Source organism: Marmota marmota, unplaced genomic scaffold (assembly GCF_001458135.2).
Source record: "Marmota marmota marmota unplaced genomic scaffold, marMar, whole genome shotgun sequence".
Taxonomy (NCBI): domain Eukaryota; kingdom Metazoa; phylum Chordata; class Mammalia; order Rodentia; family Sciuridae; genus Marmota; species Marmota marmota.
The window spans coordinates 33,247,415-33,275,222 of NW_025999932.1; the positions used below are offsets into that span (position 1 = coordinate 33,247,415).

The 27,808-nt window shown below is 37.0% G+C and overlaps 1 protein-coding gene across 1 annotated transcript in view; it reads left to right on the forward strand.

The window, feature by feature from the left end:
- Frem2 (FRAS1 related extracellular matrix 2) overlaps positions 1-27,808 on the forward strand; it is a 172,325-nt gene that overhangs the window by 128,692 nt on the left and 15,825 nt on the right. The window contains exons 8-16 of the mRNA XM_015484020.2: positions 8,812-9,021; positions 10,438-10,635; positions 11,686-11,850; positions 12,556-12,738; positions 16,266-16,396; positions 18,396-18,554; positions 19,943-20,246; positions 22,295-22,426; positions 22,717-23,048. Coding sequence (XP_015339506.1) covers positions 8,812-9,021; positions 10,438-10,635; positions 11,686-11,850; positions 12,556-12,738; positions 16,266-16,396; positions 18,396-18,554; positions 19,943-20,246; positions 22,295-22,426; positions 22,717-23,048 — 1,814 coding nt within the window. The remainder of the gene's footprint in view (positions 1-8,811; positions 9,022-10,437; positions 10,636-11,685; positions 11,851-12,555; positions 12,739-16,265; positions 16,397-18,395; positions 18,555-19,942; positions 20,247-22,294; positions 22,427-22,716; positions 23,049-27,808) is intronic.

The window sequence follows — 27,808 nt, forward strand, 5'->3', positions numbered from 1 at the left end:
GGGAGCCGGAACTCGGCCGCTCCGTGCTCGGTGTATGCTCTGATAAGAGCAGGCTCCAAGAAGCCTCCTCCACAGGCTCCCCAGCCCTGGGCCAGGGCATTTCCGGGAGCCGGAACTCGGCCGCCCCGCACTCGGTGCACGCTCCGATAAGAGCAGGCTCTAAGAAGCACCCAGGCACTGAGCCCGAGCAATCTGTCTGCAAGCCGCAGGCGAATGGCAGCCTGAAATTACCTGTTCTATGGCTGAATGAGCTGCGGTCAGTCGAAAACAGGGATGGTGACGTCAGCTCTCCAACATGGTGGCCTCTGGCCTCCTCTGTGGTCTGACCGGTGTGGAGAACCGAGATGGACCGCTTCCTTCCCCGGTCTCGAACCCAGAATTCAGCCCTGAGTAAGGTGCTTGCACGGCTGGCAGAAACTGCAGCGCTGTATCCCTGCGTCGCTGTCTCCTTGTTTCCCAGCGCGCGCTGCAGACTCTAGCCGAGGGGCGATTTGCTGAATAAGCAGTGTTACCCTCCGTGCGACAAATCTCTCGCGTTTGAGTCCCCGTAGCCGATCCTCGTGCGATGGAAATCCTTCCTCCAGGTTCCAGAGCACCCCACTATTGCTGGAACTTCCTAACAAGATAGCCTTTAGCCATCCTGACTTGTCATACTCCCACACAGTGACGCAGCACACGGGGGCAATGCACTCCCCTCGCCACCATCTTCCTGATCTCTCCCTGAATAAAACTTAATTGTGTATATATACCACATTTTTTTAATCCATTCATCTATTGATGGACACTTAGGCTGGTTCCATAGATTGGTTATTGTGAACTGGGATGCTATAAACATGGGTAGACAGGACCCCTAAATCTCAGGAAATAGTACAAAGAGTTGTTAAATGGGATGGCATCAAATTAAAAAGCTTCTGCACAGGGAAGGAAACAATTAGGGACGTGAATTGAAAACCTACATAATCAGAGAAAATCTTTGCTAGCTACTCTTCCGACAGGATTAATATCTAAAATATATAAAGAACTCAAAATTTTACACAAAAAATCAAATAACCCAATTAATAAATAGGCAAATTAATTAATTAGATCCTTCTCAAAAGAAGAAATGTAATTGGCCAACAAGTATATGAAAAAATGTCCAACACCTTTAGCAGTTTGGGAAACACAATGCAAAACTATACTGAAATTTTTATCTCACTCCAGTCAAAATGGCAGTCATCAAGAACACAAATAATAGACCTGCGCAGGACCTAGGCCCAGAGTAGGCCCGAGTCCATCCTGCCACGGGCAGACTCCTGCTGGAGCTCAAGCTCCAGCACAGGACTGCCTCCGCCCACCTGCACAGGACCCAGGCCCAGGGCAGGTCCCACTCTGCCACATACCCCCCAAACCTGGAAGCTCAGACCTAACCCACTTCCATTTTGGGACACTGCAGACATCGCCATAGACTTCCCCACGCAGTAGCCTCTAACTTTGGACAACAGGGTCTAGAAACAGCTGCATCTTGGAGCAGGCATTCCAAAGACAGTATAAGGCCCATCCTTTCATCTTTCACCATCTCTGAAAGACATTGCATCCATCTTAGGACACCTCCACTGCTGTCTTGAGATACCTCCACTTATTGCTGCCACCAACTTTAGTTGAAGTAGCATACATCGAGGGACCCCTGCAGGGTCTGGAAGTCCAACATCAAGATGAGGTACAAATAATCTGCACAGATACCACAAGATTATAGGGTAGAAACTGTAATATCTCAGATCCACACTGCAAGAAAGGAAGACACATAAACAACATGAAAAAACAAGGGAGGAAAGTGCCCCAAACAAACCAGGATACTACAGTGACAGAACCTACGGACAGTGAAGTTGATAAAATTTCAGAGAAAGAGTTCAGAAGGTTCATAATTAAAATGATCTGTGAGTTAAAGAATTAAATGAGCAAATACAGGCAAAAATTGATCACTCCAACAAAGAGATAGGAGAGCAAATATAGGACACCATTGATCACACCAACAAAGAGATAAAGGAGCAAATAGAGGTAGCAAAAGATTACTTCAAGAAAGAGATACTCTAAAAAAAAAATCAGAAATCCTTGAAATTAAGGAAACAATAAACCAAATAAAAAACTCAATAGAAAGTATCACCAACAGACTAGATCACTTGGAAGACAGACCATCAGATAATGAAGACAAAGTATATAATCTGGAAAATAAAGTTGACCACAAAGTGAATATAGTAAGAAACCATAAACAGAACATCCAAGAATTATGGAATAGCATCAAAAGACCAAATCTAAGTTATTGGGATAGAGGAAGTCACAGAGTTTCAAACCAAAGAAATGCACAATCTCTTTTATGAGATAATATCAGAAAATTTCCCAAGCATGAAGAATGAATTGGAAAATTAAATACAAAAGGCTTACAGGACACCAAATGTACAAATTTACAATAGATCTACACCAAGACACATTATAATGAAAATGCCTAGCATACAGAATAAGGATAGAATCTTAAAAGCCACAAGAGGAATCAGATCACATATAGGGAGAGACCAATTTGTATCTCAGCAGATTTTTCAACCCAGATACTCAAAGCTAGGAGATGATGGAACAACATACACCAAGCTCTGAAAGAAAATGGATGCCAACCAAGAATCTTATATCCAGCAAAATTAAGCCTTAGATTTGATGATGAAATAAAAACCTTTCATGATAGACAAAAGTTAAAAGAATTTACAACTAGAAAGCCTGCACTACAGAATATCCTCAGGAAAATATTCAATGAAGAGGAAATGAAAAATAATGATGAAAATCAGCAGAGAGAGGTATTAAACTAATCAAAGGAGAAACCAAGTTAAATATCAAAAATAAACAAAAATGGCTGGGAATACAAATCATATCTCAATAATAACCCTGAATGTTAATGGCCTAAGGTCACCAATCAAAAGACATAAACTAGCAGATTGGATTTAAAAAAAAAAAAAAAGACCAACAATTTGCTGCCTGCAAGAGACTCATCTCATAGGGAAAGACATCCACAGACTGAAGGTGAAATGTTGGAAAAAAATCACAGCACTCACATAGACTGAGGAAGCAAGCAGGGGTCTCTGTACTCATATCAAGTAGACTTCAAGATAAAGTTAATCAAAAGGGATAAAAGAGGACCCTACATACTGCTCAAGGGAACTACACACCAATTATAAATATATATGCCCCAAACAATGAAACATCTGCTTTCATCAAACAAACTCTTCTCAAATTCAAGAGTCAAATAGACCACAACACAATAATTCTGGGTGACTTTAACACACCTCTTTCACCACTGGATAGATCTTCTAAACAAAAGCTGAACAAAGAAACTATAGAACTCAATAATACAATCAATAACTTAGACTTAACTGACATATATAGAATATTTCATCCTTCAACGAGTGAATACACATTCTTCTCAGCAGCACCTGGATCCTTCTCTAAAGAAGACCATATATTATGCCTCTAAGCAACTCTTAGCAAATACAAAAAAAGTAGAGATACTACCCTGCATTTTGTCAGATCATAATGGAATGAAATTAGAAATCAATGACAAAATAAAAAACAAAAGCTACTCCAATACCTGGAGACTAAATAATATGCTAATGAATGAACAATGGGTTGCAAAAGACCTCAAGGAGGAGATTAAAAAATTCCTAGAGGTAAATGAGAACACAGATACAACATACTGAAATCACTGGGACACTATGAAGGCAGTACTAACAGGAAAGTTCATTGCATGGAGTTCATTCCTTCAAAGAAGAAAAAGTCAACAAATAAATGACCTAACATTACATCTCAAAGCCCTAGAAAAAGAAAAACAAACCAACACCAAAATTAGTGGAAAACAGGAAATAATTAAAATCAGAGCTGAAATCAATGAAACTGAAACAAAAGAAACAATCAAAAAAGTTGGTTCTTTGAAAAAATAAATAAAATTGACAAACCCTTAGCCATGCTAATGAAGAGAAGGAGAGGAAAAACTCAAATCACTAACATATGTGATGAAAAAGGAAATATCACAACAGACACTACAGAAATACAGAAGATAATTAGAAATAATTTTGAAAACTTGTACTCCAATAAAATAGAAAATATCAAAGGCATCAACAAATTCCAGAGGCATAGGAGTTACCCAAATTGAATCAGGATGATATACACAATTTAAACAGATCAGTTTCAAGCAAGGAAATAAAAGATGCCATCAGAAGCCTACCAAACAAGAAAATCCCAGGACAAGATGGATACACATCTGATTTCTACAAGACCTATAAAGGAGAACTAATACCTATACTCTACAAATTATTTCATAAAATAGAAAAAGAGAGCACAATTCCAAACTCATTCTATGAGGCCAGTATCACCCTGATTCCAGAACCAAGCAAAGATAACAAAGAAAGAGAACATCAAACCTATATCTCTAATGAACATAGGTGCAAAAATTCTGAATAAGATTCTGGCAAATCGAATACAAAAACATATCAAAAAAGAGTGCACAACGATCAAGTGGGGTTCATCCCAGGGATGCAAGGTTGGTTCAACATTCGAACCTAAAAGACCCAAAAAATTCCACCAGAAAACTTGTAGAACTAATAAATTAATTCAGCAAATTAGCAGGATATAAAATCAACACCCATAAATCAAAGGCATTTCTGTATGTCAGTGACAAATCCTCTGAAACGGAAACAAGGAAAACCAGTCCATTTACAATAGCCTCAAAATAAAATAAAATACTAGGGACTCAACAAAAGAGGTGAAAGACCTCTACAACAAAAAACTACAGGACATTAAAGAAAGAAATCAAAGAAGACCTTAGAAGATGGAAAGATCTACCTTGCTCTTGGATAGGCAAAATTAATATTGTCAAAATGACCATACTACCAAAAGTACTATACAGATTTAATGCAATTCCAATAAAAATCCTAATGACATTCCTCATAGAAATAGAAAAAGAAGTCATGAAATTCATCTGGAAAAATAAGAGACCCAGAATAGCTAAAGCAGTCCTTAGTAAGAAGAATGAAGTAGGTGGCATCAGTATATCAGACCTTAAACTATACTACAGAGCAATAGTAACAAAAACAACATGGTATTGGCACCAAAATAGACTTGTAGCCCAACGGTACAGAGTAGAGGACAGAGAGACAAACCCACATATATACAGTTATATATTATATATTATATTATACATATAATATAATATATATGTATATTAGACAAAAATATACATTGCAGAAAAGAGCGCCTCTTCAACAAATGGTGCTGGGAAAACTGGAAATCCATATGCAACAATGTGAAATTAAACCCTTATCTCTCACCATGCACAAAAATCAACTCAAAGTGGATCAAGGACCTAGAAATTAAACCAGAGACACTGCACCTAATAGAAGAAAAATTAGGCCCAAATCTCCATCATGTGGGATTAGACCCTGACTTCCTTAATAAGACTCCTATAGTGCAAGAGCCAAAATCAATAATCAATAAATGGGATGGATTCAAACTAAAAAGCTGCTTCTCAGCAACAGAAACAATCAGTTAGGTGAATAGAGAGCCTACATTTGGGGAGCAAATTTTTACCACATGCACATCAGATGGAGCACTATTCTCCGGGATATATAAAGAACTCAAACAGTTTAACACCAAAGAAAACAAATAACTCAATCAATAAATGGGCCAAGGAACTGAACAGACATTTCTCAGAAGTTGATATACAATTAATTAATCAACAAATATGTGAAAAAATGTTCAACAATCTCTAGCAATTAGAGAATGCAAATCAAAACTACTATAAGATTTCATCTCACTCCAGTCAGAATGGCAGCTATTAAGAATACAAACAACAGTAAGTGTTGGTGAGGATGTGGGGAAAAAGGCACACTCATACATTGCTAGTGGGACTGCAAATTGATGCAGCCAATATGGAAAGCAGTATGGAGATTCCTTGGAAATCTGGGAATGGATCCACCATTTGACCCAGCTATACCTCTCCTAGGTTTATACCCAAAGGAATTAAAAACAGCATACTACAGGGACACAGCCACATCAATGTTTCTAGAAGCACAATTCACAATAGCTAAACTGTGGAACCAACCTAGATGCCCTTTGTTTGATGATGGATAATGAAAATGTATTATATATACACAATGGAATACTGTTCAGCATTAAAAGAGAATAAAATCATGGCATTTGCAGGTAAATGGATGGAGTTGGAGAATATTATGCTAAGTGAAGTTAGCCAATCCCAAAAATGCCAAATGTTTTCTCTGATATTAAGGATGCTGATTCATAATGGGGTTGGGGGAGATCATGGATGGATTAGATAGAATCTAGATAGAGCAAATGGGAGGGAGAGGAAGGGTGAGATCATAGGGGTAGGAAAGGCAGTGGAATGAGATGGACATCATTACCCTAAGTACATGTATGAAGACAAGAATGGTGTGATTACTTTGTGTACAACCAGAGATATGAAAAATTGTGCTCTATATGTATAATATGAATTGTAATGCATTCTACTGTCATACATAACAAATTAGAATTTTAAAAAAGAAAATGAATAATAAATGCTGGAGAGGATGTAGAAAAAAAGTAACACTCTTACACTGTTGGCGAGACTGTAAATTAGTACAACTACTATGTAATTCGGTATGGAGCATCCTCAAAAGACAAGGCATAGAACCACACTATGACCCAGCTATACTACTCCTCAGTATTTTTCCTAAAGAATTAAAGTCGTAATACTACAGTGATACATGCATGCCCACATTTGACTTCACAATAGCCAAACAGTGATATCCTAAATTCTAATGCCTATGTTCGCATGAGCTGATTTTCCATATTTGGGAAATCTAACATGGTTGAATGTTGTTAAGTTACATGCACAACAGTAATGCTGACTACCCTCACAGAAATCTGAAGACATGTCATGCATCTTAATTTGACTTCCTCCTTATTTTAACCAAGTGTCCACAGAAGTACATAAGACCCAAATTCTTTTTCATACTTCATTGTACAAACTGTCCCAGCTACCACATGCTTCTCTCTTATTCTGAGATCTATATCCCAAAAAGCTGATCATAAATTTAGGGCAAGCATAGGGTTCAAGATTTTCTTTTTTTTTTTTTTTAAGTTGTTGATAGACATTTATTTATTTATATACGGTGCTGAGAACCAAACCCAGTCCCACATATATGCCAGGCAAGTGCGCTACTGCTGAGCCCCAGCCCCAGCCCCTTTCTTTTTTCTAGTCAACCAACAATACAAAGTCTCGCATATACATAGATTCATCATTGTGTTAGGAATGTGTGAACTGTGCACACATATGTCATATACACATCACATATTCATGAATGCCATTTTCAAAAGTCAACTAAGTTTTATCTTTTTCAATGCATTGGAACTAGTGTGGGGCTTTGCATACTGCAAGTATTCAGTAAACAGTTGTTTAGCCAATTTTTTATTTAATTTTTTTCAAATTTTTTATTTTTGAAAGGAAATTTCAAATCAGAATCTGGAGGGAGGAAAAGACAAATGAGAATAAAATGTAAGAAATGGAGGTAAAGAAAATAGAAAAAGAATTACAAGGAGATACAATTTTTTTGTTGTTTTATTTTATTTCAGTTTTGATTTTTGTTTTTGGAACTGGGGATGTAACCCAGGACCTCATGCATGCTAAGCTACAACCCCTGCCCCAGGAAATAAAGAAAAGTCTTGAAATGAATTAAAGAAAAATACTCTTAGAAAGTTACATATTTGGAGGTAAAGTAGGTACAAAACAAGAGTTAGAACAGCAAAAAGTATGAAAACAGAAGCAATAATGCTGAATTACTTTCCTCTAGTTTTAAATCTTTATAGATGTAGTGGCTAAAGATTAAGAGATAGTTTCGTTTTTAGCTACTTTATATTTTTTTTAATATTTATTTTTTAGTTGTAGTTGGACACAATACCCTTGATTTATTCATTTATATTTATGTGGTGCTGAGATCAAACCCAGGGCCTCGCACATGCTAGGCGAGCACTCTACCGCTGAGCCACAACCCCAGTCCCCTAGTTTAGATATTAATGGAGATACCAACACTTCATGGTCTGAAAAATATTAAATCAAAGATCAAATAAATCTTTGGAATAGAAACTTGCTCTTGTTTCCTTGCGAATGTGGGTAGGGGTAGGGGACAGCAGCTCATACCTGAAATATGTTGCTGTATCTAACAGACAACCATACATCTAAACAGGGTGTTCTATGGTAGCTCCAGAAATATAGAAATAAGAAGTATGATATTTAACTAATGTTTAAAAATGCTTTGTATTCATATATAGTAATTTATATTAAATTTAACATTTGATTGACACTGCTGATTGTTTTAGATTTGATTTTTTATTAATTTATTTATTTTAATTATGTATATGACAGTAGAATATATTTTGATTCATTGTACACAATTGCCGCACAACTTTTCATTTCTCTAGTTGTACACTATGTAGTGTCACACCATGTGTGAAATCATATAGATTTTATTTTTATTAGCTCCATTAGAGGATTCTAATAGAGGAACTATAATGCAGAAAGCTAAAATAAGGAATCCAAAGTTCAACCATTATACATAGATTCAGTTTAGAACCTGATCTTTGATTCACCCCCTCAACAGCCAATGTGGATACTACTAATCTTTTGCATTTCATTGAAGTATTTTTCTGTATTATTATGCTTGTCTCTATATTTAATAAAATATATCTATATAATTTATTTCTTGTATATCTTTTAACTGAATAATCCTTTTGTTACTATCATAGCTGGAACAGACTATGTGGGAATCAGTCGCAATTTAGATTTTGCACCTGGAGTCAACATGCAGACTGTTCGTGTTATCATTCTGGATGACCTTGGACAACCAGTGCTGGAGGGAACTGAGAAATTTGAACTGATGCTTCGTATGCCTATGAATGCTGCCCTTGGGGAGCCCAACAAAGCCACGGTGTTCATAAATGACTCTATCTCAGACTGTGAGTGCCTGTTAATTTTAAAAATATAAAATGATGATCCAGGGTTTATATAATTCACAAGTAGAACAATAAGCTATGTATTCCTATATTCATCTACCAGAGCCGCCATTATAAAAGACTAAGACTAAAAGCCATTATTAAAGACTACAGAAATTGATTACCTCAGAGCCATTGGCCAGAAAGTGCTAGCAGTGTTGGTCCCTTCTGAGTTCTGCAAAGGAAGGGTATTCCAGAACCCTTTCATTGACTGGGAGGTGGCCGTCTTATCCCTGCCTCTTTATATCATCTTCTGTGTCCAGTTTTCTGTGTTAAGAGAACACCAGTCATCTTGGAGTTGGGCCCACAATAATGTCCTTATTTGAACTTAGTCACCTCTGTAAAGTCCCTGCCTACCAATAAGGTCACATTCTAATGTTCCGGAGGTTAGGACTTCAACATGTGAATGTGACAGGGGCAGTGGTAGACACAGGTGCAGCCCGTGCATATACATTAGCAGGCCCCGTCCTCCTTTCTCCTCCTATCATTTTGATAGAAAAAGTCTTACAAGAAATCCTTTAGACTTCTCAAATTTCAAAGAAAACAGTGGTGTTGTCATCAGTATTTTGTTTGTATCCCAAGAATCTCCCCACAACAAATGGGTAGAAATCCACGGAGCTGTGCAGACCATTACTCAATGGTCTTTTCCCACTTCATAAGACCCACAAGACACTTTCATTTCCTTCACCCAACCACTTCTTAGATTTCCCTAATATAGTGCCAAATATATTGCTCTGTGACAACCGGCCGATGAACACATGGCAGAGCTCTCTGAGGCATCATCACAAGGGAATGCTGAACATGTCAACCCTGATGATTCTGATTATGCTTAGAGGAAAGTGCTTGCCAATGAGACTTAGGTGTAATCGACCCAATTTATGTGCCACCTAAAAATTATATATGTGCACACGCATTGTCAACTTTCTCAGCATGGTCTGCATGAACCTTTTGTAATTAAGTGCATAATATTTAGTGTTCTTCATACCAAGAAATTCTGAAATCCCCTGTTTAACACACTGATTAACTAGGTTAAGGCTCTCATAACCCAATCATTTCACCTCTAACCTTTCTTGCATTGTCTCCCACCTGAGCTTTTGGGGGACACCACATATCTAAATCATAACACCTACTTTAACATTTCATTGCATATCCTTATTCCACAAAATAGGCAGAGCAAAATTTCAATGATAAGGAAACCAAAGATCTTAAAGTTAAGTGATTTCAATTTCAAAACATGGGCAAATGACCGAGTAAAGACTCAGATCCTAACTTCTCATTTCTTTTCTCTTATTCTTTCCACTGTATCCCATCTTTCAAAATGCCATGTTCTTTGAGGAAATTTCTGTTCACTTTGATCCATAAGATTATTTATTTTTGCAGTGCCCAAGATGCAATTCAAAGAACGAGTTTACACTGGCAGCGAAAGTGATGGGCATATAGCTGCCATGATCCACAGGAGCGGTGATATCCAGTACAGGTCTTCAGTGCGATGCTATACACGGCAGGGGTCCGCACAGGTGATGATGGACTTTGAAGAACGCCCAAACACTGACGTCTCCATCATCACATTCCTCCCTGGTAAATCAGAGCTTGGAAGTTTCATATGGAATTTAAGAAAAGCAAGTGTTTGTTGAGAAGTATGCATTTGGGAAATACAAGTGCCTTGACTTCAAGCCTGTGAGATGTTTTCACATGCACTCAATGATAAGATGAAGCATCTAAGACAGGTTGAATGAATGTGCTTTGTGTTTCTGTATTAACTCACTGATTCCTAAGGAAGTGCTATATTGTTTATTTGCAACTAAGTGGACAAGAACATATCAAATGAGCAGATCTCACAATACTGGGAATTGAACTTCATTTTGAAATGAAATAAACCTCACATTTTAAATATGTATTCAGTGCCTTAAACTATTTGATTATTTTGATCCAGTAATTATAAGAATAGATTCTTAAAGAATAATAAATGTGTAAAAAAGTTTACTTATGCTGATGTTTGTCACAAAGTAACATTTATTTTAAGGGAAAACTGTAAATAACTTAAATAAATGGCCAACAATTAGAGAACTATTTATTTGAACATCTATACTATAGTATATTTCATTGTCATTGAAAACCATTTTAAAAATTATTGAGATGAGGGAAAATTTAGGACATAATATTGGCCCTATTCGTTAGAGGCAGGGACCTAATTGGTCTTGACTTAATGCTTTATTTAATAAGACAAAAGTTAATAATACTAGATACTAGTGATGTGATCAAATTAATGATAATCAACTAATACAAACCCACTAAATTTGCTTCCTAATCAGAATGCTAGAAATTCCTCTGCAAAATTGGTATTTGCTCTTTTTCCTCTTTGTTTTCTAAGATGAGTGATAGAATTTAAAGCAGACATTAAGAAAATTCCCTGTACAAATAAGGTCAGTCATAGCATGTGTTTAAACATTTATTCACTCATTTGGCAAATATTTATTGATGGCTTATTTCATGCCAAACACTATTCTTCCCCTGAGACAACAGGGGAAAGTAACATCCCTGCTCCTGTGATGTTTCATTCTATTTGGTGACATATGGCTCCTGGCCTATGGGATGTGACTGACCTGCTGTTATTGTTATTTGTTCCAGGTGAGATTGAAAAGCCATGTGTCCTTGAGCTGATGGATGACATACTCTACGAGGAGGTGGAAGAGCTCCGCCTGGTACTTGGCACTCCACAAAGCAGCTCTCCCTTTGGGGCTGCAGTTGGTGAACAGAATGAAACTCTGATAAGGATCCGAGACGATGCTGATAGTAAGAAGTCCTTGCTGGTGCTCAGCTGTGAAATCCATCCCTGTTGAGGTTTTAGGCAGCTCAGGAAAAAACCCCCACTGGCTGAGTAAGATTTGAAAGCAAATGAGAAATAAGAAAAAGACTAAGACAAATGGAGAACAAAACAAATCATTAAAACTGATAAAGTTTGAAGGCTTGGGATGCGGCTCAATGGTAGGGTGCTTCCCTGGTATGAGCAAGGCCCTGGGTTTAATCCCCAGCACAGCAATAAAAATAATAATAAAAATAAATAATAATACTAAAAAAAAGAAAGAAGAAAACCAAACTGATAAAAGTTGATTTTGGAGACTATGACTTATATCTAAATAAGGAAGCCTAAACATTCATCCCTGGACCTCTCCTTATACACACTTTGGGTACAAGTATTCCTAGGCCAACAGTCTACTCCCTGCCTGCCCCCTGCCAGTGGTTTGCTCCTGTATATTTATGGCACAAAGGGACATCCCAGAGCACATGTTCTTTGGGGGTTGGTTAATTCCCAGAAAGGAGCTGAGCTAACTTAGCAGCTTCACTTTACACACTCGAAACTAACATTGAGTGAGGGGACAGAGAGAAGCCAGGATGTAATAGTAATTACTCTCCTCCCACATGGAAGGAAACATTAGGAATGGGAGAAAAGTGTTCCCCTAACTAACAATTTAATCTGTCTGTTTTCCACAATTTTAGAGACTATTATCAAATTTGGAGAAACCAAATTTAGCGTCACAGAACCCAAAGAACCAGGAGAGTCAGTCGTGGTTGAAATTCCAGTGATTCGCCAAGGAGACACTTCAAAGGTCTCCATTGTGAGAGTCCACACCAAGGATGGCTCAGCCACCTCTGGAGAAGACTATCACCCTGTGTCAGAAGGTATGGAGCTCCCAGGGCCTGTCACCAGGTGGATTATGCCAGCACTGCGTGTTGGTGCAAGGCCCTTGAGAAGAAGAAAAGCTTCAGCTGAAATGCAAATACAGCCGCTCTTTTAAATTCATCTTCTTTAGAAAAATAAAGAACAGAATTTATTTCTAGCATTTTCTTTTGATTTGCGGGATGTATGTAGTAGGACTTGGGGAAATTTTGAGTAGAAGACCTAGATGATCTATTTGGTATCTAACTTTTCCCTGATTTTATCTCCATCTAATGATCAGACATTAAATAATAATTTTCCTGTAAATTTCCTGTTGGTCATGATGAGAGTCTGTTTTAGTGAACACCCACAATAAAAATCTAAAGCTAGAAAATTTTGTGCTAACAGAGGACAGTGAAAGGGACCCTGAGTTCTCTGGGATGTAAGAGTCTCTTTGGGTCCATTCCACCTTTCTCTTTCTGAAAATTATTGGGTCATTTTATTACTTACCTTTATGAATAGCTAAAACAAATTGATTTCTCTGTCCCTCTGTTTCTTCCTCCTAACCCCCTTCCTCACCCCATCCCCACTTCTAATTTATTTACTGACAGACTAAACATTAGACTTACATCCAAAATTAGGCTTATGAATTATTTGGAGTTTTGCTTATCCACCATGTTTATATTTTTCTACCTCTCACTACCAGTAATCAGTTTTTGACCATCCTAGCACTTCAGGCATTCATATTGATTTTCTAATTCGCTAACAAAATTTAGAAAGTGACGGATGGGTGTTAACTGAATCAATAACAAAGTTAATGAAGTCATTGAAAAAAATACCATCTTCTACAAAGGGGTTTGTATTTTTTTTTAACATATCATATTCCACACTTTGATTCAAGTGGGTTATGAACTCCCCCCCTCACCCCATACACAGCAGAATCACATCAGTTTCACATCCATTGATTTACAAATTGCCATACTAGTGTCTGTTGTGCTCCGCTGCCTTTCCCATCCTCCACCCTCCCCCCTCCCCACCTCCCTCCTCCCCTCCCCTCCTCTCTCTCTACCTCCTCCACTGTATAACCCTGAGGGTCTCCTTCTATTACCATGCAATTTCCCTTCTCTCTCCCTTTCCCTCCCACCTCTCGTCCCTGTTTAATGTTAATCTTCTTCTCCTGCTCTTCGTCCCTACTCTGTTCTTAGTTACTCTCCTTATATCAAAGAAGACATTTGGCATTTGTTTTTTAGGGATTGGCTGGCTTCACTTAGCATAATCTGCTCTAATGCCATCCATTTTGTATTTTTTTTTAAATGTGTGGTGAACATTAGATAAGCCACTGTAGAACTTCAAAGTTATCCCCATATCATTCTCAATATAATTGAAATAAATCCCCTAGAATGCAAAAGAAGATAAAACAAAACTGATTAGCTACTGAATTGTAAAAATCTAAAGTCAGTCTTTTCTATGATGAGCAGATTTTACATAAAGGAAATGTCTTCTAAAAATTAATGGTATGACCTTTCATAGAAAGATTTTCTAAGAATTAAAGGTATTCTTTTGTCTAAAACAGGAGCAAAATTATAACTATGTAATGGACTGATAAATGAATTCAGAGAAAAGTTAAATAATATTAAATCAACCTGTGGCTTTTGCCCCATAAAAGTTAACATGCTGTTTATAATGTTTATAATAAAAGTTAAAGGGACTTTTTTTTCCTGAAACATCTTCTAATTTCTCTTCTTATGGCTTAAGTCAAGATCAGTCTAATGCAAATAAGCAGATAAAATTAAACAGAAAGGCTGAAAATTTTTGTGCACTGAAAATTTAGTAACAGATTCAGAAAAGTGTATCTGAGAAGCTTTGATTGTCACCCAGCCAGTGTACAATCAGAAAACAACAATTTAAATATTCAAAACAAGTTCTTTGTTTTAACTTCTTATAAGAAGTGCTTTGGTTTATGTAACTCAGAGAGTTATAAAAACCTGAATGAACACAAGGCAGGACAAACAGTGGAAATGGATAAAAAAATATATATATATATATATATATATATGAAGGGAAAATGGAATGATTGAAATATTCTCGAACCAGAAAGTACATTCCTTATTGAGAAAATCCTGTTCCATCATAACCACCAAACTATCCTGGTGCAGAAAGGGGAAAAAGAACTCAAAAATCCATAGTTTCTTTGGAAAGTCCTAGATTTTTAAGTGTCACAAAATAAAATTTTTTATTGTCACATCACACAGGTCTAACTAAGAAAATTATCTTATAACCTCATGTTGTATACATTAAAAATGCAATAAAATTTATTTAAAAAAAATAAAGTTAAAAACAAATAAGTGGGCCAGAATTAATTCTCATCCCCTGGAACAAGAACCATAAATTCTCTCAGGGTCTAAGAAGCCTGGGACTGATGGGTTGAAGAACATGCTAGGGCTATGGGGCAAGGGCATGGGGGATGCCATCTCTAGAAACAGAGCTAACTGTAAAGAGGTCTGACTCACAAATGCGATTTTAAAGAAAACAGTTTTCTTTGTCATTGATGATAAAAGAATTGAAGTAGAAAAAAAATATTCTAGAGTTGCATTTTTTTCCTGCCAGACTCTAAATTTATAACAACTGATAGAATTTATAACTGATAGATTTATAAATTTATAATTGACAGGATTCTGATACAGTAACATCAGAAAGCAACTCTTATCTCCTCTAATTTGAATGATTATGCTTTATACTCTTTATATTTTTTCTTCTAAACCAGTTTCTTGAAAGATTTTTTTAAAAGCCAACAAAATTGTGTATTCAAGTTTAACATATGGCCAATGGCACAATAATGAGTTCAATAAAATCCAATGATATGAAAATTTTTAAATTTGTAAAGAAACAGTTAAAAAAAGGATTCTGATAATTGGATTTAACTTTCATAATAATAAAGCAATTCTCTTTAGTGAGAAGGAAAAGGGTGAGGGAAAAAGTCACTAACATTTATCTGTAGTAACTTTTCTAGGTTTAAAAAAAAAAGAAATATTTTTGAAATATAATTTTATATTACATTTGAAAGCTCAATTTTTTATCCAGCTTGTCTACATACATGTAAAGTAAATATTACTGACACACCATTATACCCTTGATGCTATTGGTTTAGGAATTCTGGGAAATGAGAGGTGAGTTTGTCTGATTATGTCCCAGTATAAGAACTATTAATTGCACCATAACTCAGCATTATTTTTCAAATTGTAAATCAACAAATCAATTTAGAAGAAATATACAATTAGGACTTCCTTTTGTGTAGAGAAGTGGGGAGTAGGGTAGATTAAAGTAGGACAGAACAGAATATATTAAAGTACAATATAAAAAATAAGTGATGTTTGTTAATCTTGTGCTTTGGCACCTATATGTCCGTGCGCACACACACACACACACACACAAATTTACTGGATCACAAGGTAAAATGTATTTTTCATTGTATATCACAGTCAAAAAGACTTGTTTAAAAATTTTCTTACTCATATTCAAAAATTTTAAATCTGTAATTTTGCATTTGTAGAAATTGAGTTTAAGGAAGGAGAAACCCAGCACATTGTTGAAATAGAAGTAATCTTCGATGGGGTGAGAGAAATGAGAGAGGCCTTCACTGTTCACTTAAAACCTGATGAAAATATGATAGCAGAGACCCAGGTGAGTGATTTGATGTTTATAACTCATGGCCAACAAACACATTGAAGAAATCAAATAGTGTACAATAAACTAATGAGACTTTGTACAAGCCTTACATGAAAGGGACGTACATAATCCTTTTTCCCCTCTGAAATAAATTTTGTTCTGATTAGATCATAACCAGGGAATTCTGTCTGTTTTTGACAAATCATGTTTATAGAAATTTCAGGCATGGGGTCACTGAGCCCCATATCATACCCTGTACCATTCCCATGTCACTCAGTAGTGACTGAACGTGGAAAAGTGAGAAACAGCATCATCTTGGTACAAAGATGAGATATTAATTCAGCACCATAACTCATTAAAGCATACATTCTAGCCCACAAAACAGTTGACTAACCATCAAAATTCCCACCTATTTCTCCTAGTTGGATTAGAATTTTATGCTGAGTTCCATGTCCAAAATGTTACAGTCCTAAAACCGGTTTTGTACACTCATGCAATTTATATTGTATCATCAGCCAGATGTCCTCAAGTCCACTGTAATTTCCACAGAATTCTGACTTCTACATTGAAAATAATTTTTTAATTACATGTCCTTTTAGGAAGAGATCTATTTTAATAAAATCTAGGCTTAAACTCACTCGATTGCTTTTATTATTTATTTCCTCATTACTATGAAGTCAAATTGGAGAAAATTGAGAAAAATATTTTTTAAAACCTTTTTATCGTTTTATCATTTTTATTGCTTGGAGGTGTTTCTGCTACATTGTGTTACTCTTTTTCAAGTCATATTTTTTATAATATTTTTCTTGTAATCAAGAAGTTTGGATGAAAAATCTTTATCAAACATTTTTTATGTCTTTACACGTAAAATGAATCTTTATTATTATTTTTATGGATTAGTGAAAGAAATAGAGATTGACTAAAATCACTTCCAGTTATAAAAGCTTCTCTTAAAAGTACATAAACAATCCCTGGAGCTGAGACTGTAGCTCAGTGGTAAAGCACTTGCCTTGCATGTGTGAAGCACTGGGTTCAATCCTCAGCACCACATAAAATTAAATAAAGATATTGTGTGTCCATCTACAACTAAAAAAAAGGTACATAGACAATCCTTGATTTATAATGATTCAACTTAACAATTTTTTGAATTTACAATGTTGTAAAACTGTTATGCATTCAGTAGTTTCATACTTCAAATTTAGACTTTTGCCTTTTCCCAAGTGATCAGGAACAGCTTGAGTCTCTGCAGTGCACTTTGCTGCTAAACTATGATGCTCACCAGGTCACGTGGGTTAGATACATTTCTGTTTTGCAATGGCTCTGTGGGATGTAAATGTTCTATAAGCCACAGAGCATCTATTCATATAAGGTTAGGTTTAAGAACTTGACACTGGAAGTTATTTGGGAGTCAGAGCATTGATAGCAAGATGTTTCTGTCACCTTGCCCAGTGCAGATGCGCTCAGATTCCTCATGTATGGAACTCATGTTTCCTTTGGGCTTCTGTCTCCTCTCTGGGCTTCAGGAAATGCCTTCTGGCCTTTGTTGATTTAGATTTTTACTTCTAACCGGTATCCACTTCATCATGTCCTACACTATCCCATGACCTTGAGGGTTTCCCTTCACTCAGGGTGTCTGCAGCTTTCCTCCTACTGTCAAATAATTGATTTCTTAGAACTTTCACTTTCCAACCCCAGGACAGATTTAGCACTATCATCACAATAGAAGGGAAAAAGAACTTGGACCCCAAATACTTCAGGGACCACTGATCAACCTCTGGATTTACTGCCCCAAGAACAAGTGTCCCCCACAGGAGCCAAAAGACAAGAGACAGGTGTCAGGGCCCCATGCCACTAACTACCCAGTTCTATCACTCTGCAGGGGGTGTGGCTCCAGTGTTCTCATCAACATGATCCTACGAGTTTGCCCAGCATCATGAGTATTGCCCTGAATAGTAGAAGTACCAAAAGTTTCACCTAATATTTCACTAATCAAACTATTATCTTTTCCTTCTAGGTGACCAAGGCCATTGTGTATATAGAAGAAATGAACAGCATGGCAGATGTCACTTTTCCTTCTGTCCCTCAAATCGTGTCCTTGCTGATGTATGACGACACTGCCAAAGCTAAGGAGAGTGTAGGACCTGTGTCCGGCTATCCCATCATCTGCGTCACAGTAAGAAGTTGACAAAATCGAGTGAAATTATAATTAATCATAATAATTATACACTTTAATCATTATTATCATAAGTAAAAGTGAGAAAATACTCCAAGGTTTAAACTTTGACCTTTAAAGAAGAAAAGACAACATCCATTAAATGAAGCTCCAATTTTTCTTCCTTTATCTAATAAAGTTTTGTTAACTGATGTATACATCAAGTAGGAGCCCAGAGTATGTCACTAATAGAAAAACAGGTAAACCATGAACTTGACACACAATCCTTTAAAAAAAAAAAGGAAAAGAGGGGTGGGGTGTAGCCAGTGGTAGAGTACTCACCTAGCATGCATGAGGCCTGAGTTCAATCCCTAGCGCTTCAGGAAAAGAAAAAAAGAAGAAGAAGAAAAAGAATAAGACAGTAGCTCTAATAGAAGATGTGATTATTATCATAGGAATGATGCAAATTAGGAAGTAGAGTTGCAGCTGCATATATTAAGGAAGATTTAGGATGGTCAGGTAGAATTTCAAGAAAGATCATTCAAAAGTAAGTGATCAAAACACATACTACAGCCAGAGGAAGAGCAGAATAAATGGCCTGTCATCATTACTTTTTTTTATTTGCCTTCCCTGGACTCTAAATTATAAACTCCTTATGAGCAAAAACTGTGACTTGCTTTTTTTTATTATTATCACAACAGCCCTGTTGTAACAACCCACATTTAATAGGTAGGCAATAAATGCTTATTGTATTAAGAAAGCATACATAACCATTTGGTGCCAAATTATAAAGGTTCTACATGAACTTCACTGGTTGGATAGCAGGGAGCTCTTTCATGGAAGGACCTCATGATTGGAGGGGAGATGTTGGAGAGTTAGCAGGGCAGTAATGTGTCACTTGACTGGAAAGAAAGAACTGAATTAGATGAGGAGGTGGTGGTGGGAATGGAAAGGAAGAAACCAATTTAAGAGTCATGGCAAAAGAAGAATAATAAGACTATCTAATCCACTGGACATGGCAGGAAGGAAGGGAGCCACCTACCAACAGCAGATTAACGGTCCTCAGTCACCCGCAGGACAGATGGACTTCAGCACCTTTTCTATGGAGTTGGGGGGTGGGGGGAGATAAGGATAATTTGACCACTCTGAGGGTTCCAGATGATATGATTGGATACTTTACATGTATCCGCTTACAGGTGGAAAAGTCCCATATGCCATTTGAAATCAAGCTTAACAGTTCATAAATGCTATCATGACCGGGAATAGAAATTTGGAAGGGACATGCACAGCATATGGAAGTGGGGGTGGGGGTGGGGAGCACTGAAAACACTAGGATTGAGAGGACTTGAAAGGAATGATGTCCACATCGTTGTGTACTGTGGTCCTGATGCAAATATTTGTTTTCATAGGCTTGCAACCCCAAATATTCAGACTACGATAAAACGGGCTCTATTTGTGCAAGTGAGAACATCAACGACACTCTGACCCGCTACCGATGGCTGATTAGCGCTCCTGCTGGCCCTGATGGTGTGACCAGCCCCATGAGAGAGGTGGACTTCGATACCTTTTTTACATCATCCAAGATGATCACCTTAGACTCCATATACTTTCAGCCTGGCTCTCGGGTGCAGTGTGCTGCTCGTGCTGTGAACGCCAACGGGAATGAAGGCCTGGAGCTGATGAGCCCTATTGTTACCATTGCCAGGGAAGAAGGTGAGGCATTGGTGTTTTGCATGAAGATCACCGGAACATGGTGAAATGTTACATATGTCTAATACATGATTATTAACTTTTCCAAATGTCCAGTGTGTTCCATACTACTCTACTTCCAAATGAAAATCTACTTTTTATATAAATATGCATCAGAAAAAGTTATTTGTCCTTCATTTTGTGAGCAATTTTGGGTGATGTAAGAAAAGAAAGCAAGATCCTAGTCCTCCAGGAGTCCATAGGAATGTTGAGGACACAGATAAATTTGAGTCTGGATAAAACACTGTAATGCAAATACAGAAGTGATTAGTTCTGCCCTGGGTGGATCAGGAAAGCCTCCTCATGGAGGAAAAGCTTAAAATGAATTTTGGAAACAGAAGTGATGACTTCTAGAAGCATGAAAGAACATGGAATTCTAGGAGTGACCAGAAGAGAAATGGGAGAACGTATGAGAGAAGAGGAGGAAGGATCGAGACACAGCAGGATGGGATGCAAGGGCCATGTCTAAATGAGGGGTTTCTGTGTCATACAAGGAGCTCAGCCAGTTGTTGGATGAATAGGAGTTTTCTGGGAACAGGAAGATATAGATAGTCCAGGTGGAGAGTTGTGTGTGCAGGCTCATACATTTTTATTACAAGAGAGGTTGTGTTTGGAGCTAGAGCTTAGAATGTATTAGGGATACAGAGTAGGATATGGCTGGAGAACACTGGAAAGACAGAAAATCTACTTTATAAACTAATTCCTCACTTTGCATAAGAATTTTTTAAGTTAGATTTCGTTTGTTTTATTTTTGGTGCTGAGGATCAAAACCTAGACCTCACGCAAGCCAGATAAGCCCTCTACCACTGAGCTACAACCCCAGCTCTAAATCAGATTTTTTAAGTTATATGTATATGATTCAATTTCTAAAATTTCTATTTGCATACAGCATTCAGAAGCACATTTAGGGTTGGGAATGTAAGCCAGTGGTAGTGTGCTTGCTTAGTATGGGTGTGATCCCAAGCACCCCTGTCTGCCCCGCACACACATATTACAAGTACCTTTGCTGATAAACAAAAGTAATATATGCCAGAGTACCACTTTTTACCTTTATATATTCAGGATCAAATATTTTGTTGATATGATATCACTTATAATACACATTCTCTTCTAAATGGATTATGATGTATGATTTTCAAATTTCTCTTAAAATTGAACTATTCTTTGGTTCAAAAAAAATTAAAGAGTACCTTAAAATTAGTGTCCTCATTAAGAAAATAGAAAGCCCAGATTCTGGGGCCTACCTCTGATTTTACCACCATTCTAATAAATGCCTATTCATTTTCTCTGTTATGTACAAACAGAAAAGAAGTTGTGTATTTCCCGGTTTTCTTGAAATTAAAATCCAGCATCTTGGTCTCACATGCTAACAAATAACATAAAAAGAGAAAAACCCTGCGGTATATATAATTTGCTCTCTGATTTTAAGGAGATGTTAGTTTTTGTTTTTAAAATTAAAACATTTTTTAGAGTCTAGGATGTTGCTCAGTGTTCAAGCACCTGCCTAGCAAGGATGAAACTCTGGGTTCCATCCTAGGCATTGGATGGAAAAAAAAAAAGAGCACATTTTTAGTTTTATTCACTAGGAAATTATGTCTACTTTATAACTAATCATTAGGATATTATTCTAGGGTAAAACTCAAATTTGCTTTATTTAAATATGCTTTTTTCCTACTGGCTTTCAATCATTTTTTACTATCTCTGTTTGTACAATATATTTAAAATTATTTTTGGAATATGTTCATGATCTAAAATGACTGGCGCATATTAAGTCATGTTGAATAACAGCTGCTTTTTCTCAAACCTTTTAAAGTCTCTAAAATGTAAAGAGGCCACTCAGCTGTGTGCTGTGATGATCTCTCACCTGGTAGTGTTCAGCTTCCTTGGAATGCACATTCTTAACTAGTAGTCCCTAGGAAATTGTGAAGTATGTAGAAAAATAATAGCATTTATTTAAAAATATTTTTTAGATATTATCTTCTTTCAGCATAAATGTGTTTGATTTCCTCCAGGTCTTTGTCAACCCCGTGTGCCTGGAGTAGTGGGGGCTGAACCGTTCTCAGCTAAATTGCGCTACACGGGCCCCGAGGACCCGGACTACTCAAACCTTATCAAGCTCACAGTCACCATGCCACACATAGACGGTAGGTGACTTGGGTAAGCGAGCCCCATGGGAGAGTTTTGGGCTCCTCATTATCTGGTTTATTTGATTTAACCTCCTAAATAACAAAGCTTAAAAAAGTGTTCAGTTTGCAACTTGAGCCTCAAGTCCTTTTGTGACTTTCTGGACTTCTTTCCTCCCGGCTTTGAAAAGTCGGACAATTTCAGCACTCTTTAGAATTAAATAAATTTAACACATTTCCAAAAATCTGATAAATTTAACACAGTTCCAAACACAAGAAGACAAAACCCTGGTTCCTACGCTCCCTTGTAGGCATGCTCCCCGTGATCTCCACCAGAGAGCTCTCCAACTTCGAGCTGACCCTCAGCCCCGATGGCACCAGAGTTGGGAACCACAAGTGCTCCAACCTCCTGGACTACACTGAGGTGAAGACCCACCATGGCTTCCTGACGGATGCCACGAAAAATCCAGAAGTCATTGGAGAGACATATCCTTACCAGTACAGCTCACCTCTCAGAGGAAACGGCACCTTACGCTTCTACCGGAACCTCAACCTAGAGGCCTGTTTGTGGGAGTTTGTCAGCTACTATGACATGTCAGAGCTCCTTGCTGACTGCGGAGGCACCATTGGAACGGACGGACAGGTACAGATTTCTAACTTCTGAGCTTCCATCACTGCATAAACCAGCTGGTTTGTTCTGTTAATAGAATTTTTTTTTTTTTAGCTAAATCTTAACTCCAGTCTTAATAATGGAGGTCATTAGTTACAAGTGGGACCAGATAATTGACAAGGATGACATGAAAACCCATGCCTATTTCTGGAACATTGTGTCAAAATGCATGTATTTCTTTCCTTCTTTTCTTAATTTGTTCTAGTTAGTTATACCTGACAGTAGAATGCACTTTGATACATCATATATAATAGAGTATAATTTCTCATTCTTCTGATTGTATATGATGTAGAATCATACCGATCATATAATTATATATATGCATAGGGTAATAATGTCTGATTCATTCTACTATCCATCTTACCCCCATATCCCTTCTCCTCTACCTAATCTAAAGTAACTTATTCTTCCCTGGCACTCTCTCCTTATTGTGTATTAGCATCTGCATATCATAGAAAACATTTGGCCTTCAGTTTTTTTGGATTGGCTTATTTCACTTAGCATGATATTCTCCAGCTCCATCCATTTAGCAGCAAATGCCATAATTTCATTCTTCTTTAAGGCTGAGTAGTATTTCATCATGTGGTATTTTGTGTGTGTGTGTATGTGTGTGTGTGTGTGTGTGTGTCTATGTGTGTACATGGAAGAGTTTATATCTCACATTTTCTTTATCCATTCATCTGTTGAAGTTCACCTAGGTTAAATAAGTGCTCAGTTTGCAACTTGGTTCCATAGTTTATCTATTGTGAGTTGAGCTGCTATAAACATCAATGTTGGCTGCATCACGGCAATATGCTAATTTTAAGTCATTTGGGTACATTTTTAAATAAGAGACAGCATTAGTTTTGTATGGGAAGAACACTGTGTAACCATTGCCTGAAACTGCATACAACTCTGATATTTAAAAATCAAATACTGACCTCTCTTAAAGTATACATTGTCATATCTGGTATATATGTATAGATGCCTACAAAACTGTATCATACATCATCTAAAATGAGGATTTACAATCCCAAGTATAAGTCCAGTTTTTATCCCTCCTTACTATCTTTTCCTTTTCCCCTTCTTTCTCTTCCTCTTCCCCTTGTTTCTTTCCCCTCTCTTTTCTTTCTAATTGTCTCCCCTTTTTCTCTATTTTATGTCTCCATCACTAATAGTCAAAGTCATTTTCATTAAACATTTTTGTTGTTTCTCCACTACAATTAACAATTTCTCTTCATTTGTGCATAAAATACACACTTGCACACAAAGTCCTCTTCCCACCACCATCATCAAAAAAAAATGTTAAAATGACAAGGAAAAGTCAGTTTGGGTGTGTGGTCTTTTAATCCCAGCCATTTGAGAAGCTGAGGCAGGAGGATACCAAGTTCAAAGTCAGCCTGGGAAATCTGGGAGACCTTGTAGCAAGATAAAAACAAAAGAAGGGTTACGGAGGTAACTCCGTGGAAGAGCACTTACCTAGCATTCAGGAGGGCCTGGGTTTGATCCCCAATACTTAAAAAAAAATCATAAGAAAGCAAGGTCTCCATTGGGGTTATAATAGAAAATCTAAATCTGTTGAGTATAGGTTAAGATTGTGATGCATATTTAAACTGAAAGCAATGCTCTGTCTTACTTGAACTGAATAAAGAGTTATAAAAGTAGGTCTGTGCATTAAAGTAGTGAGGGGTATGCAGAATATAACATATCTTTCAAGATTTAGCCAAGATGAGGCTCAATTCCTAATGGAATCGATAGTACCTAAATTCCTTTGGGCTTCATTCCTAAGGTGTTAAAATATAAAGCGAGTAGTAGAAAAAGAAAAGTCAGTGATAACTCACTATCAGTTTAATCCCATGGCAAAGCTGTGGGACTTGACAAGCTCAGCTGGTGTTGATGTTGAATTGAGCAGCCACATGTGATGTCTGGAGCCTTTGAACTCAAGGTCGTGAGACTTCATCTTAACAGCTTCCTTTAAAATCAGTAACTTGGTAACTTGCACAAATAAGGGAAAACGCCTAATAAAAACACCAACATAAAGTCAACCTGAAATAGTGGTACAAAACCTGGATACTGGGATCAATCTAATGGAGACCCAAACTTGGTTCTAATATATTCTTCCTATGTTTTCTTGGGCAAGTTACTTAAGCCCTCATAAATGACAGCTCTTCATTTCCTTCTTCCCCAACCTGTCTTTGTCACCTGAAAAAAAAAAAAAAAAAAGTAAAGAAAAAATATCCTATCCCCAGAATAAAAACAAAGGTTCATTTTACTAACTCTATCTCAAAAAGTTTCCTTTGTAGATCAAATCTCTCTAGTTCCTTTAGCTCTTCCTCACAGAGCCTATTTTTAAATCCATTATTGAATCACTCTGCTTTCTTTTCTGATTGCTCTGTTCTCAGGAAATTGGTCAAGTCATGGAATGTTTTCTGTCTTCTCCATAAAATGGCAACATTGTCTTGTCTTTTATATAAGTGACTCAGCCAGTCTCTTCTACTTAAAACCTTGCACTTATCCTGCCTAAGCTTTATTACTTTGTGTCTGTATAGTTCTCCAATGTGTCAAGGTCATTTTGAATGCAGAGCTTGCCCTGTAAGTGTTCATCGTCAGAACACATCAGACTATATAAAATGCTCGCCTAAACTGACTCTTCTTTCCTTGGTTCTTAAATTCCAATTCCTCTATTGAATTCTTTAAGTTTAAAACATTTTTTTTTCTTCTCATGACCTCTACTGACCAGAAGAGTCATTGCTTTGCGTCTATAGTTAAGCCACCTGGCAACTATAGATTTCAGTTACATTCCACCAGATCAAAAGGCATATGTGACATAATACTTAGGAAAAAGAAAAAGCATGGTATGAGAATTGTGACAGCACCCAGTTCTGAACTAATTTGTTTTACCTTCTGCAGTAGATAACCAGCTTGTATAAGTTCCTTTTGAAGGGATTCTTCTATGTAGGCATTTTTGAAAATAAATTTAATAGCATACACCATGTTGATCAACATCATAGAGATGAACAGATTATGTGTAACTCATTGAGATTTCAGGGCCTTGTTATGAAATTATAAAATGATCAGTTTAATCTAACTAGAAAAACAAGCTCCTAAAACATGTTGCTATGGGCTGAAGCATAGAAATGCACAACCCACCTGCCTCTACTTTCTTCCTTGGGCTTTGACTTGTATTTCTCCACTATCAATATCCATTGATATTCTCCCACATTGTCCCTACAACACACATACATATTGCTTGCATATAGGTAAAGGAGTAGAAAATAAAAATTAAAGTAGAAAAAAGCTAACCTGCTGAGATATTTTCTTACTTTTCCTCGATTAGATTTTGGGTTCTAGAGAAGAAAATGAAATATCTAATAATAGTATTATCAATTAAAAATGATAATAATCATAATAGCTGACATATATTTAATATTTACTATGAATCTACCATTCGTTTAAATACTTTGTATATTTTCACTCATGCTAATCTCACAACAACCCTTTGAGATGAGTACTATTTTTGTCCCCTCCTTACAGATAAGATGCTGAAGCAGAGAGAATTTCAATAACTTGCTCAAGTTCATGTAGCTAGTAAGTCTAGGCTCGTAACCACATCATAATGCTTATCTGGGTATTTAACTGAGTGAGTGTGAAGAATGGATATGGTCACAGATGCGGTTTCAAGGAAGCCAAATGAATGTTTCCCTTTGTTCTTGATACAAGAATGCTGCCCGTTAGCAATCATGAAAATATGCACCAGGTTATGTTCACACCCACTGTTGATAAAACGGAGCAAACCCACATCCCAACAGTAGTGATCCTCTAAGGGCAAACATCTCAATTTTAAATGCAGACATATTTCATGTGATGGCACCTGAAGAAAAAAAAAGTGCAGAGAATAGATTCTACTTTAGAATTTCATGAAAGTCTTCCAACCTCTCACATTTCTGCATTTTGAATGTGAAAACAGGCAAAAATAAATTAGAGCTCTCAGTGTGCATGATGTGTGCTTTTGAGTAGCTTCATTTCAAGTGGTTGTATCAGCCTCCCTGTAAGCTGCACAAGCAGGTATATTTGTCCTCTGCAGAGCCACAGAGACGTGGCCAAGCACCTAGCAGACATTACTTCCCTTTCTAGTCCTTTCTTAGACTTGGCATTTTATTTATTTATTTATTTTAGAGAGAGAGAGAGAGAGAGAGAGAGAGAGAGAGAGAGAGAATTTTTTAATATTTATTTTTTAGTTTTAGGTAGACACAACATCTTTATTTTATTTTTTTATGTGGTGCTGAGGATGAAACCCAGCGCCCCGCACATGCCAGGCTAGAGCGGTACCGCTAGAGCCACATCCCCAGCCCAGACTTGGCATTTTAGATTAAGGTAATCACTGTGCAAACAACTTTTATTAACCTGTAATTGCTTCTGCCAGAAGCTATGAGATGGGGAACTGATTTTTTTCTTTATGTGTTCTTAGTAGCTAGAGCTAGCACCATGAAATATTGCCAAGTTCTTGCCTCTGTGTCTGTGATTAGAGATCTGTTTCTGACAGATTCTAAAAGCGTTTTCTGCCTTCATCAACCACCCAGTTTAGATTATTTATCATATAAAGAGGAGTTACCAAAGTGAAGGAATCACCTGGAAAATCCAGGATAGTTATCTGTTAACTGCAATGAAGTTCGACTTTTTTATGTAGTCTGACTACAATGATCTGCTGCTGCTACCAAGATTTTATCAGCTTTGGCCATCTTATTCATTTGTAC